The sequence below is a fragment of the Trachurus japonicus genome, chromosome 4, assembly GCF_045865225.1.
Source record: "Trachurus japonicus isolate A0001 chromosome 4, Traja_1.0".
In the NCBI taxonomy this organism is placed as follows: Eukaryota; Metazoa; Chordata; class Actinopteri; order Carangiformes; family Carangidae; genus Trachurus; species Trachurus japonicus.
This window is the reverse complement of record NC_140910.1, coordinates 26,025,008-26,039,408: the sequence shown is the minus strand read 5'-3', so window position 1 is coordinate 26,039,408 and position 14,401 is coordinate 26,025,008. Positions and strand designations below refer to the sequence as shown.

At 41.5% G+C, this 14,401-nt stretch overlaps 1 protein-coding gene across 1 annotated transcript in view; it reads left to right on the top strand.

The window, feature by feature from the left end:
- LOC146989054 (glypican-5-like) overlaps positions 1-14,401 on the top strand; it is a 52,950-nt gene that overhangs the window by 26,044 nt on the left and 12,505 nt on the right. Inside the window, exon 9 of the mRNA XM_085774978.1 lies at positions 5,360-5,501. Coding sequence (XP_085631104.1) covers positions 5,360-5,501 — 142 coding nt within the window. The remainder of the gene's footprint in view (positions 1-5,359; positions 5,502-14,401) is intronic.

The following is a 14,401-nucleotide window of genomic DNA, read 5'->3' as shown; positions in this document are numbered from 1 at the left end:
AGGCGATATCATTTCCTGAAACAGCTGGGCGCTGTCATTTTTTTGGGCAAATGTTCCTCCAGCAGTGCATTTGTTGTGGACAGTTCTCGGCGGCGTGCTCGCATGAATTCATGGCAGCGGGACGCCGTGTGTGGAATCGATTCAAAATAAACGACAGAGCTCATGTTCAGCATAATGAAGCAGTGTGTCACCTGGCTCAACGGTGCGGCTCATTTGTTTGTTCTTAGTCGTGTTTGGACAACGACGGAGGACGGTGCAGGCACGGGGGGAATATTAAGCTTTGGATACATAGGCAGCAAGATCAATTCGCTGTCTTTATTCTGATCCTTTCATGGGATTTGTTATGATCGATAAGGCCAGGAGTCTCGGCAGACTCAAAAGTTTTAAAGTAATATTTCTTTCAGCCGAGTCATTAATCTGTTAAAGACAGAGATCAGGTCTCAGTTTATGCTTAAGAAAATCAGTCAAGCTCGGAGACGGGCTGCTAATGAAATGTTTTGATGTGGCAACACGTTCTGTCAGCGCTGATGCATTAAGTGTCTGTCATGAAAACCTGATCAATTCTGTTAACGTAAGTGTTGTTGATGTTAATGGAATATTCATGGAAAATCATTGGATGGAGCAAGTTAAGGTTGTTTTTTTTTTTCTTCCCCCCTCCTCCACTCCTCCGGCTGTTGAAGCTCTTTCTGTGCTTCGTCTAATTTTGGTGGCGAGTCCATTAATCATGTTGCATTTACATGCAGGAATTGCCAAGTCAGCATCATCCCCCACCCTGCCATATACACAAACACAAACACACACACACACCCTACATGCGCCATGCGATTTATGTGCTGTATGATATGTGCTGCTTTCTCAGGCCCATTAAATCAATGTAACCTGCACATGGTCTGTTGGTCTAGGATTAAAAAAAACAAAAAACAATGAATCTTCTGTGAATCTTCTAACATGAACAAATGCATACTATCACAGACTTAGGCGGCTGTGTGAAGATAGGGGAGGTTAGATGAGTGTTTTTTGGACTTGGGATACACACCCACTGGACTCATGATGGTAAAGCTAACAGGCCACAACATGAACCAGATGGGGAATGTCAGATACAACACAACTCATCTGCATTGCAAACTATTTTCAGTTCCACAGGGTTGTGCCGTCTTTGCATCTACTTAGCAGATTCAAAGAATTCAAGTCTGTGCACACAGAAAAAACAAAACAAAAACCCTGTGTCCCCTTTTTTTTTCGAACAAGTTTATCCAAATCATCCAAATCCAAGGACTGGGTTCGGCTCTGCTGCTCTCACGCTCAACGGTCCATGTGCGTCACAGACATTAACGCTCGCCATTTATGAATTATTATTCACAGTGTCACGTGTGCCATTTACAGACTAGCGCTGCCAGGATGAGAGAAGGCAGATAGATTTGTAACAGGACAAAGGAGCATCCTTGGAATTTTAATTATTTAGTTTCCAGTGTCTGTTTTTCCTCTCCGTCTTTCCCTTTGTCTCATTTTGTATTTCACTGTCCCAATTTGTAATACATGTTAATTAGACCCGTGCAGCAGTGGGTTGTGTTTCACACAGGCTTTGCCCTCTAATGGGATTCTATTAGAGTAACGACTCGCTTATCCTGGCAATTAAAATTTGTATGTACATGCTCAGCCAATCAGGAAGAGCCTAATCAGCCCTGTGAGAGCTGGCCCTGTATAGAAAGGGTCGTGGTCTCAGCATTTCTTATCCACGAGGACGGCTTCGTTAGAGGACTATCTCAGTCTCCACAGGAATGATGTTTGACGAACTGAACAAGCAGCACGCCATTTATTGCATCCAGTAATAACACCAACGTGCACCATTACAGGAAGTCGATGGTTTGGCACGACTGGATTTCATCATGAGAAGCAGAGTTTGTGTCTCATCACAAATTCTGCATCTAATTTAGGTTGTGTTAAAGAAAAAGTTTGACATTTTTAAGATTAGTTGCTTTCGTGCAGAGAGTTGAGAAGATACTCCTCTCTATCTATCTGATGAGTTTGTCATTCTTGTTAGCTCATTATTTTAAATCAGTGTTGTCCTCTCTGTCTAGTATGGAGCTGTTTAAGTTCCCAGCTGCACAGGTTTTTTTTTATTGTTGTAAGATGCAAACAAACAAACCAAAAAAATAAGATAATATCTGAAGTTGCCACTGTAGCTATGAGCTGTAAGTTTTTCTCCTGCCATTAATTAGACACGACAGCTCAGTCTGGAGCCGCCACCCTTGAATAATTTCACTTAGGCCTATTCAAGTCGGCCTGTTGGTTTCTCCGGAGAGTTTCAATGCCACATGGCCCAAGTTATGTTTAAATTCTAGCCTTTCCACACGATTAAGAAAACACAGCCTTGGTGGAAACATCGCTGTAATGTATTTTCGTCCTCCCTCAGTCCTCATTTGCAGCACGATGACATGATGGTGAATCACCACACACAGAGTCTAGTCTCCCTCCGCGTCCCCTCGGACATGCTGTCACGAAATAACCTTGGCTCCCCCTTGTTTCCATGGCTGCTCCACACCTACTGTACTGTACGGCGGAGGCCAGATGTCCTCAGACTCTCACCCAGCATCTAGATGGGAATTACTCAACCTACATTAAAAGTAGGGTGTATCCCTGATCGGTATTTGAGGGGGAAATTTAGGTCCATGTTTTGTTGTTTTTCTTTCTTTCTCAATTTGTGTTTGTGTTGTGCAGATTTGATAGATAGATAGATAGATAGATAGATAGATAGATAGATAGATAGATAGATAGATAGATAGATAGATAGATAGATAGATAGATAGATAGATGGATAGATAGATGGATAGATAGATAGATTGGGAAATTCAGGTGTCTCTCGCTCATCCAGTCAATTAAAACAGTTAAAACGCAGACCAGTACATACAGTAACGGGACAATAAAATAAAAATAAATAAATGAACACAGATGAGGCAGTACAGTACACTACACTACAAAGCCAGCCTAGTGTGCAATGTAAGAGCACGAATGAATGTAGGAGTGTAGCTATAGAATAAAATCACAGTGTAAGTGCATAATAAGAGCTGGATAAAAGATAAAAGACTGGATAAAAGACTATAAATAAAATAAATAACAACTAATAAAACAGATCGATAGGAATTATTGCACAGGCTCTCGTTTATTTGTGCATACATTCTTTTGCACATTCAGTAAATACTACAGATAGAATCATTCATTCTTCCATGTAACACTGTTTAGCCTTGATCCTTTCAAACACATGTAGTGCAATACAGTTGTACAGTATGTTTACAATTGTTGCTCTTTTTCAGTCCAACAAAGAAACATGTGGGTGCTCCCATAGTGAGTATGTGTGTATCACAACTTGCAGCACCGTAATAAATAACAACTTAGACCATTTGTTAAAGAGATTAAAAGGTAGGAAGGCTTTTGAATAGCAGCTGAGGTGGAGGAGCGTTGATATAATTACTCTTACACTGCATGAACAACAGTTAAAAAAAAAGAAAAAAGGTTGTAATTATCAAATCCCAGTCGACTCTCAGTTTGGCCTCTTGTATGATTTCATTTGCTGGACAGATTTCTGTTACTAAGGTAACATAAATCATTAATATAGATGTGGCAATCTTCGTGGCATCTCTCTCTATATAGAAGTCCTATCCTCTGGCAAAGTAAAATATCATAAAATGTCAGTACAATGCATCTTTTTCCTTTATAAAACTGGTGGCTCTTTGCCTTATCTCTGTCCTCAGCTGGAATTTATATATTACCCACCTTAACTCTCTGCAATACACATTCATCACGCTGCGAACCAATTATATGTTGCTGTCGTTGTGTATATGTGAAAACCAAATAAGTCCACAATTTATTATTTTCTTTTTAGTTTCAAACTTTAACAAAAAAGTTTATCTTGTCTTTTCTTTCTCAATATTTGAAACTAGATTGATTATTTTAGTTTTTTATAGCAATAACAATAGTTTAGTTTTAGATATCAGGCTTTCCTCCGACATGACAATTATGTAACATGCCACAGCATCCACGCTGTGACTTAACAGAGTGGTGAAAGAGCACGGGTTCATACAGAGGCTGCATGACCTCAATTACCCTTCAGTCCGCCCTGTGACCTTGTGTGTGCGTGTGTTTCTGTGTTTGTGCAGACATGTTGTCCGTGTTCAGTTGGTGCATGAAGAGGAAAAATGTCACTGGAAAACATCTCTTGTGTGTTTTAGCATCTGTGTTATAATAGCTGCAGCATTGTTATGATCACTAAAGGAGCAGTGTGACATTTTATGAAATAAACATATTACATTGTTGCTGAGGTTTAGAGTCTGTCTGCACAGCAGCCAGCACTTCACTCTCTCTCTCTCACTCGCCTGCAGCTGTGTGTGTCTCCTCCAAACAGAAAGGTAAACTCAGCTGTTAGGGCTTGATTGCCTTTTAAAAAGAAAAAAAAAACCTGCTTATACACGCTCATTTTCGTGCAAATAGAGTAATACTGTGTTTGTCCTTTCCATGTGAAGCGCAGGCCATTTAGCATAGCTTAGCATAAACACTGGAAATGGGCTTGCCACGCTGACGATAAGACTTTTGGAAGTCACTGCTCTAGGTCAAGGTGTACGTGTGGTTTCCACCTTTGAACAGAGAGAGTGAGGAAGCTGTTTCTACCTATACTGTATCTAGTCTTTATCCTAAGCTAAACTAATCACCTGCTGGTTGTAGCTTCATGTCCAGTGTACAGATCTAAAAGCAAGATCGGTCGTCTCGAAGAAAGCAAAATGTCAAACTAGTCCTTTAAAGGGATAGTTCAACATTTTGGCAAGCTACGCTACGGAGGGTAATGGGATTTCTTGGTTTCCCTCATCAAACTCATCAAATACACAATCTAACAACTCCAAAACGCTCTTGTGGTTAAGTTGTGACCTGCACATTCACCACGCTATGAGATAATAACAGAACGTTACAAGACAGAGTTGTTTTAGAGGTAAATGCAGAGACTGCTTGCGCGCATCAGCGGTTTTGCATGAATTTACCTCTAAAACAACTCCGTCTCATAATGCTCCGTTATTGAGGAAAACCAAGAAATCCCATTAGCCTCCGTAGTGTAGCTCTGAGCAGCTCGCGACTCTGCTCCGCCATTCTAAAAATAGCTTGCACCGACAATTAAAGGTAACAAACCTACTCCTAAAACAATAGGGATTATGGCAATGGGCTAATTTGCCAAAATGTTGAACTATCCCTTTAAAGTATTCCCATTTCCTTACAATGATGTTTGAGTTGAAGCATGTTAAAGGAAATGTCAACAGTGTTTTTCAGAAATGCATGAATGTGTAACATGTTACGTACAACTGTGTGTTTGATTCAGGAGCTGCTGGTGGAGCTCGGCTGGGCGAGCAAAGCCAGAGCAAAGGCGGAGGAAGAGGAGGGAGGGAGCGCACAGACAGACACAGGCAGTGGAAATGACTGTGATGATGAAGATGGCTGTGAAGCATCTGGCGCGGAGAACGGTGAGTCACACATACACAGAAACACACACATACAAACACAAACAAGCATATAAAAATATGGGGGGGGGGAAAACCCATTAGCAAACAGACACCCACAAGTAAACACACACATGAGGTGCTGCACATATGCAAGCTTGTCTTTTGCAAATATAGCAAATATACATTATGAATGTGTGTGTGTAGGTGTAGGCGTGTGTGTGTGTGTGTGTGTGTGTGTGTGTGTGTGTGTGTGTGTTACAGTCTCCACATATCTTGTGCCAGCAGGGGAATGCCCACAGGGAGGGATAGTACTGAGAGATGGATTCAACAGTCCTCTCTTCCTCCCTCTCTCTCACTCCTGCCATCTCTCTTTCTGCTGGTCTCAGCAGTTTGTTTCTCTCCTCCTCGGCCAAGATAAAGGATGCACTAACAACCAGGTCACCCAAAAAGAGAAATGGAAAAATAAACTGCGATTATTCATTTATCTCTTGACTTATTCATTGTGCCCCGTGCTTATACATAAAACATGTAAATGATGGGGAGGTCTGGGGAGCCCTAGGCGCCTTGAGGCTATCCCACAGAGTGAATGTAATTAAAATTTGGTGAAAATCTAAATTGCTGATCAGAATACATCACTCTGTGTTGAGGGTATTGACCAAATGCAATGCTTAACGTTGTTGATGTGGAGAAACTTGAGGACCCCACTGGATGGTAGAGCTCATTTATCGTGGGAGGATTCGGAAAATTAAATCAAACTCTTCAAATTACAGACTTTCCAACCAGAGGTCTCTGTTTTTGGAGCATAATGTAGTCATTGCATTGTTAAATGTGTTGGAAATGTAGATTAGCACAATGGCTGCATGTCACTTCTACTTAAAAAGATCTCCCAGCGTGGGCAGGTTTATTTAAGCAGAGTTTCCAAAATGTTCTGTGCTTTGCAGAGGCTTGTTAAATATGAGTCGGGGTAGAGACGGATGGAGATACAAAATAAATATAGAAAGCTCATCTAAAGCAAACCAGATAATAATGTATTCATGCATGACCCTATTGTTTATGGTGCGAAGCTAAAGGTCTAAACTGCCAGCGATTGTTTCATCCACTGTCGTGACCTTCATTCAAACTGATGTTTTTCCACTGATTAAGAGAAAACAGATCCAGTTCTTTGTTGGATATCAGTGTCTCCAAACCACAGGTCTGAAGGACAAACAGTCCTCGAAGGGCTGCTCACATGCTGCGGCGTCTCCCTCCTCTATCGCGCTATGGAAAGCTTTACTGTCCGTGTCTATCTTTAGCTGGAAAAACACATATGTTGATTAACTGGTCAACATATGAGAAGACCCTGGCCCCCCTTTCTGGGGACAGAACTTTCCATGACACCCAAGTGGATTGTGACTGGAGTTTCAAGGGTCGACCCAAGCTAATTATTTACAGGTCCGATCAATAATGTCATAAATGTCATAGCAGCCAACATCACCAGTGTGTTTGTCTGGGATGGAAATTGTGCTGAAGTAGAACAGAGCAGTGTCGTGTCGTCATCTGAGGTGTTGATGCATTGATTATTGATTGTCATAAATTAGTGAATGAAGTCTCGTCCTTCCACATCAGCGCCCGGTAACCCATGAACACAACCCTCATGATCACAACACACTGGTGATGTCATCGAGTGATGGGGTCTCTGCCCCCGAGGGCAGGATGCAGCGCTGTAATGCACTGTACTCGTCACTGTTGGAGTCATGAGTGTATATCCCCATAGTGACGTACTGTAAAGCACAGCTGTAGTGTACAGTGCTATACATTGTTGTTGGTCAGTGTTTGTTCTGGACATTTGTGTCTTAGCCAAAATGATTGGAGGAAAAAAAGAGAGCAAAATAATAGTTTTACAACTTCATAGGTTATTTCTAACTTGAGCTGTCCTCATTTGTCATTTTCCACTAAGTAGATCATCAGTATGCGAGGTAATCAGTCTGTCACTCCGACTCAATTAGCATGTGCTGTGTAAATGTTTGCTCCCTGTCTCGACGACAACGCGTCCAGACTGAGTTTTGGGTTTCAGGTCGGGTTCAGGATGTTTTTTAAGCCTCTGCGCCAGCCACAGCAGAGACTAAAAGAGACATTAACATTTTTGAGCGTGTGCCATTCTTGTGATGGTGATATCTCAGAAAAACGCCCGAAGGGATGAAGTGATGAGATTTTGCTGGTCAAAGGTCAAGTTCACTGTGACCTCATAAAACGTGGTTTTAGCCGTAACTCAAGAATTCATTGGCTCGTTGTGACACAGTTTAACACAGATATCTGTAAGGACGAAATGATGAAGTGATGACATTTTATGTTCAGGTGGTCAAAGTTCAACTTCGTTGTGACATCATAATGTTCTGCAAAAATCCCTCTGGCCATTATTCAGAGCTATAACTCAGGACTGGACGGGGACATTGTGACCGTATTTCCTGTAAATTGACTGGTTGGTGGAGACGCCCGACTGCGAGGTGGTGATTTCTTAGTCTTGTTTATTGTATGGGTTTAACTTCCTTTCTTCCTTTTCAAATACACTGTTAATGCGGCAAACATCTGTGTATCTTCATTACACACTGTAACCATAACATTAACAAAAAAATAAAGTTAGCAGGAACATTGTGCAGCCTTGAATAGTGTCTGCAGGCTCTGCTTCCACGCTGCATTCAGCCCCAACACTCTTTAGCAGTAGGATAGGGCAGCCTGTACGGCATATTGCTTGAAAGACAAAATTGAGGGCAAGAAAAAAAGTCTACTAAGCACTTGCTTCTGCTCGTCAAGCCCTTTTTAAACCATGTGAGTAAGAGAACTTCAGAAATTCAGATGTATCATCAACAATTTTGTCGACTCAGATCTTCTCTCATCTCGACTGTGATGGCAGGAAAGTGGACGGCACCGATCAGAATAGCAAAAAGCACCAGATTGATCTAATCTAATGCAAATGATGATAATGGTAATGATAATGAGTGACATGTTTTCAGATGCACATCAGAATTATTTTGTCCTAGAGTGGAGGGCTGTGTTCGCTGTACACAATCTGATATTTACAACACCTCTCTGTGGCATATTTATGTGTAAATGGTTGTTTTCTTATCCTGATAAAGTAAGGTATTTGTTGGTACATTTGTCATAGCCTCTCCGCTAACCTTGATGTGACACATCTTTGGAAACTCTGGCCTCCCGCTGGGCCTGAAACTGGTACATTGGCTATTTGCAGAGAAAATTGCAGGTTATGATTTACCAAGCTGGTGGCGGCGCTTTGGGATCGTGCCTTTGCCTCTCAAGCCGCATTGAATTCCTGCAGAAAGAATCACAATAAAGAGTGACAAAAGGGGGTTTTTCTGCATGTCTCCGTGCTCGTTGGCATCTCTATGCATATAAACAAGGCTCACATGCACTGAAGCTGAAAGACGAATGCAGTATCAGCCAGAATACACAAATCTCCGAGATAAAGCACCGCAAGTCATTTATTTTTTGACTTATTTCTACTTTTTATGCTTATGCTGAGCATTAAATCAGTAGTTTGAGTTAGTATACAAATAAGACGGCATCGATCGAATAAATACAGGAGTCTGATTTCTTTGATAGAACTGCCACTAAATCTGCCCGTCCACACTCGGAGACTCTGTCTCTTTAAAATTCTGCCGACAAACCGCTTCACTGAAATGTGGAGCTTATTATTTCACAGAAGAGGAAGAGCATAGAAGCAACATTTCTGTTTGCGTGAGAAAGGGTGTTTGCGGGTGCGTGGATGCGCGCTCACAAATTAATGTTTACGGGATTGTGTTTTTGTGTGTGTGTGTGCCTGCCATGTGCTTTATGTGCAACACATACAGTTAATATGTTTATGTGATTGCAGGCTGTGCATCTGTGTCTGCAGAGTCTTGGCCTGCGTAATCCAGTATGTTTTATGGATGGCCCAGTTCTCTGGCCGTCTGACTGAAGCAGATCCAATAGTGTGCTCAGTCCTGACTTGTAATGTCTTTCTTAATATCGACCCACTGTTTTCTTTAACACACACATGATTGAGCTTAAGTTTTCTCTCTCTATCTCTCTCTCTCTCTTTCAGTCCCTGGGCTGCAGATATGAACAGGGAAGAATAAAATGAGGAGAATATTCCTCCTGTCTTGTAATTAATTCTCATGACATTTGGGCTTTATTGAATGCTGGAAAGAGACAAGAGAAGTGTAGGATGAGAGGAGGCGATGCGGTGCCAGGCGCTGAAGTCAAACCTTTAACGCTTCAATGCCAAGCCTGTGTTTTATTTATGTGGGCCAGTTAACAGTAAGAAGTTAATTTAGTCATGCCAAGACAGTGCACAGCCTATTATTATTTGATTTAAGTCCATTTTCCACATCAAGGAAAGTTGATCTCGGCCCAGAGACGGAGAATCACTTGGAAAACATTGTTTGCAGATCAAAAACTAAGAAGAAAGCCAAGCATCCTAACATATGAGCAGTTAAAAGCACAGAGCTTTAGTTAGCACTATTTGTGCCATTTATTTTTTCAAAGTTTCTTTTTTTTAAGAAACAAAAAAGCAAATCTTGCATTATGAATTTAATCAGTGTCTTACTGAAGGTTAGCTACTTGCAAGAACAGAAGTGGTTCACTCACATAACTATAGATGCATGAGTTAAAACCTTTCATCTTTATCTTTTTATAATTATTAGAGATCAAATTTTTTACACTTTTCACAGTGAGATAACAGTCACACAAATGCATGTCACGGATGCTATTTTAAAAAAAAAAGTTAATCATTTATCATTTCCCCTTCTTTTTCACTCTTCCTTCTTCATTCAGTCATTTCTTTCCCTCCTTTTCTCTGGAAATCACAGAGATTAAACTGATTGATTTTCTCTCCTCAAACCAGCACAATCCCTCCTGCAACTGCCCTTTCTCCGATCTCTCTGTCTCCCCAGACGTATCCAGGTCCTATAACGTCAATAATGTAAATGTAATCACAGCTTCTCTTCTCTTCTCTTCTCTTCTCTTCTCTTCTCTTCTCTTCTCTTCTCTTCTCTTCTCTTCTCTTCTCTTCTCTTCTCTTTCCTGCGTCACCCTAATTGCTCCCTGTTATAAACTGTGATGTGGTGGTGTTGGTTGCAGAGGTGGGGGTGCCATAACCCCCCCAGGTATCCATGATGAGTCACATTACAACCACTGATGCCTGTCTGGAAAACACCAGAGCTTTTCCAACTAAATATCTCGGAGGACAACAGACCAGTTTGTCCTCCACCTTTGTATCTTTCTTTACCAAGTACAGGATGTGTTTGCTCAAATTCGTACATAGGAGAATGTGCACGCGTGTACTCACAAGTGGCACTCAATCCCTGTAACCATGGTTACCAGGTGGTCTGCCCTCCCATGGGTACCTATTTGATGACAATGCTCTGTTTGAAAACAGGAAAAAAAGAGAAAGGGAGATAAAGAGTGATGTAGAAGGTGAGAGAGGAGGCGTGGTAGACTCTTCTTGGCCATGCAACATAATGTATTGTGCTTTATGTAAGTCTCATTACTTCCTCTCTGTTACGCACATGCATGAGTAGATTTGAAACAGGTTAAGCGAAGTTCAGTGTGCAGTGAAAATCCTGCTCCTCATCATAAATCTACACCAAATACTAAAAATACAACAGGATATTACACTTTGCCGAAGCATCTCTCTATTTATTGTCCTGCTTCCATGTATCTTCCCTCCATCATCATTGCCTTGCTCCACTGCCCTCTCTTCCCCCTCTTCCCTGGGGCCCGCTTCGCAAAGCCTTTAGAAGCTATTTCATCTTAAAGGGAAAGGCCAGTGTTTTCCAGCGCTTGAACATGTTGCCCCTTCGCCCGAGGACAGTTTGATCTGCATTCGTAGGCATCCACTGCTCAGTAAAAGGAGCCAGAAAGAACAATAAAAAGTCTGGTGAGCCTCCTAATCTGCACTGGTGGCTATAAAAGTTCCCAGAGCGAGCCTTTGGATTGGATTGATCAGCGCTATAAAATGAAACTGCTTTCTTTGTACATGCTTGCAGTGGAGGACATTAGGGTTTAAAACATGCACATGCCATGAATTTGATGCAGCATGCTACTGATACAGTAGCTGCACACAGACTGAGACCTTTTCTACCCATTGTGCTCTTTCACATTTAGTTTATAGAGCCCATGTCCTGAGATTTACACCCATACAATTACTGCTAACTATTAGCAAATGCACTTTATAGGAATAATAATGAAGCCTTGATTTTCTTGTTTACTGACATAATGAGGAAAAGCTCACTGTGTACTGAAGAAATCTGACATACAGAAAGTCCATACTGAATATATTACCATAATATTTGCCATCTACCCATTTTATTAGCCCTCCCTACAACATCTGCTCAGACGGTCCGGGTCTTGCTTAAACACAGGGAAAGGTCAGTGTTGAAGTCGAGAATTCCTCCCATACCTTAAAGCAAACGCGTGGGTGTGTTCTACAATTTCTCGTATTGACGTGAAATCCCATCAGAGATGAATTTATCCCTCTAACATATTGTCTGTGAAGCTACAACCTGATGGGTTTTTTTTTATCCCCGTGTGCCCCCATTGTTTTCCACAAGTCATTACAAAGACGTCAAAGAGGCACATCGCTGTGGCATGTGTCTTTTCAGAGATGCACATGGGCGCTTTATTTTAGATTTCGTCCCACATCCACTGCCCTGCTGTCGTAAACAGTTAGCGTCATAGTGCAGCTGGAAATAGTCCCCATGTAATATACTTCTTACTGCGTGTAGCTGCTGCTTTAAAACATTTATACAGCCCTTCTTTTTAAAGCAACTACAAAAACTGTATATTAGCTTGATCTGTTTTTATAGATTGACGTTAACAAACAGTCGTGTATCCACCAGAATGAATTTGGCAAAACAAATGAATGGCATGTAAATTCAATTTGTATGATCACTATGATTTCTATGTTATTTATAATCTGGTGAGTTTTTTTTCTTTCTTTCTCTTTAATCTGCTCCTTTGGTTTTTGTGAACTCGGTTGTCTTGGGTTTTGTTTGTGTACGATCTCGCAGCTTGGGGTATATTGACTAGAAGAGCTACACACAAACATGACATACACACACATACACATTAACACACATATGCACACACACACACACACACACACACACACACATACACATTAACACACATATGCACACACACACACACACACAGATAAAAATCGGGAGGGGAGCAGAGCAGGAGGAGGTAGGGAGGAGCTGATACAGGAGAGGATGTCAGGAGTTAACAGTGGGTGCAGCGTTAAAGAGGAGTCATAAATGGTGTGTGTGTGTGTGTGTGTGCATTCAGCATGTGGCAATGGTTAATAAGCAGTTGAGTTACAATGATAGATCCTGAGGGTAGGAGATGTGGCTCATTAAAGAATTACACATTCACTTTGCTCTCACTGTGCCTCCGATTCAAAGCCGAGACTAAGGGCTCTCGCTTGTGTTCAACACACCCAGAGAGAGAGAGATAATAGAATTGAACTTTACATGAAATGCTGCCAACCACACACACACACACACACAGCAACAGCTACTGCATAAATACTACGTGCAGGGTCGACTCTGTGCACTGCAGCTATCAACAAACACAACCACATCCTCCAATCAGGCGTCTCCTGTATTAGCTGTCATGTTCTGTTCACTGCCTTCCTGCCCGCCTGTCTATCATCCATGTCTGTTTGCCTGTTTCCTTCTCTCTGACTCCCTGCTCGTCTCTCTACACCTGAGCGAGTTTGTTCATGCAAAACCCTGATTAGACATCATCTGTTTATTAGCACGTTCCTCGGCTCTGACGCTGTTGCTCTCGTACTTGACCTTATTAACAAAATCCGCTGCCCTTGCATTGTCTCGCTTCCCCTTCGTGTAGCTGCACCTCCAGCTTCGTTCCTCATGTATTCAAATGGGCATTTACATGCCACACACATAAGAGACCCCAACCCCGATTGGGTTGTGTTGATGTGCAACCTTCAACCAATCACTCATCATCCTTTCATCCACCTCCAATCACAGTCTTGAGCTCTTTTTTTTTCTCCTCCTTGTGTTTTCTCCAAAGGTTTTATGATTCCACTGGAGGCTCTGCTTAACCTCAGTGAGTGTGACCTTGGGAAGACGCTTCTCTGCAAGTCAAACCGTTGACTGTTATTAACGTCATAGGAAAACAAGCTCTAGTCATTGAAGTAGATATTATTTCTATGCAGTTTTTTATGCAGTTCATTTTTTGGGTAAGAGGTGAAGATGATGGAAATCTAACGAACTTGATAAGTTGCACACAATCAAGTTTATAATTAACCACAAGTAAATGCAAAACACTCGGGACTTGGTATTTGATTGCTAATTATTATCAAGTGTTACCATGAGAACTGATTAAAAATATTATACCTGCTTGACATTGGCATTTTAACAATGTTTCTGTAAGCACATTAGCACGCTGACCTTAGCATTTGATTTGAAGCTCCGCTGTGCCTCAGTGCCGCCTCACAGAGCTGCTATCACAGCCACAGACTCTCCGTTTTGTTTAACAGAAATTCCCTCCATGTGCTGACACTGTGTCCATTGCAGCGCTGTGATAAGGAGAAATACACATTAGCTTTTTATTTATTTATTTATTTTTTTTACGAGTACTGTAAGTGTAATGAAATGCAGTGGTCCCTCAGACCATTGGCTAAAACCAAAGAGCTGTTTTCACCCTGTTAATTTCCAAAAATGCTTTCTCTCATGGGAACATCAACCCTTAATCATCGCACACCTTCCTGGTTTGATTGTATCCATACTGTGGTGTTTGCTTTTGGTTGTAATGCAATAATGACTGCACCGTTTTAAAATTAACATTGATCGGGCTGCACTGAAATCTATCTCTGGTTAATCCCTTCAAAGTTATTTACTGTGTGCAGCAGTAGC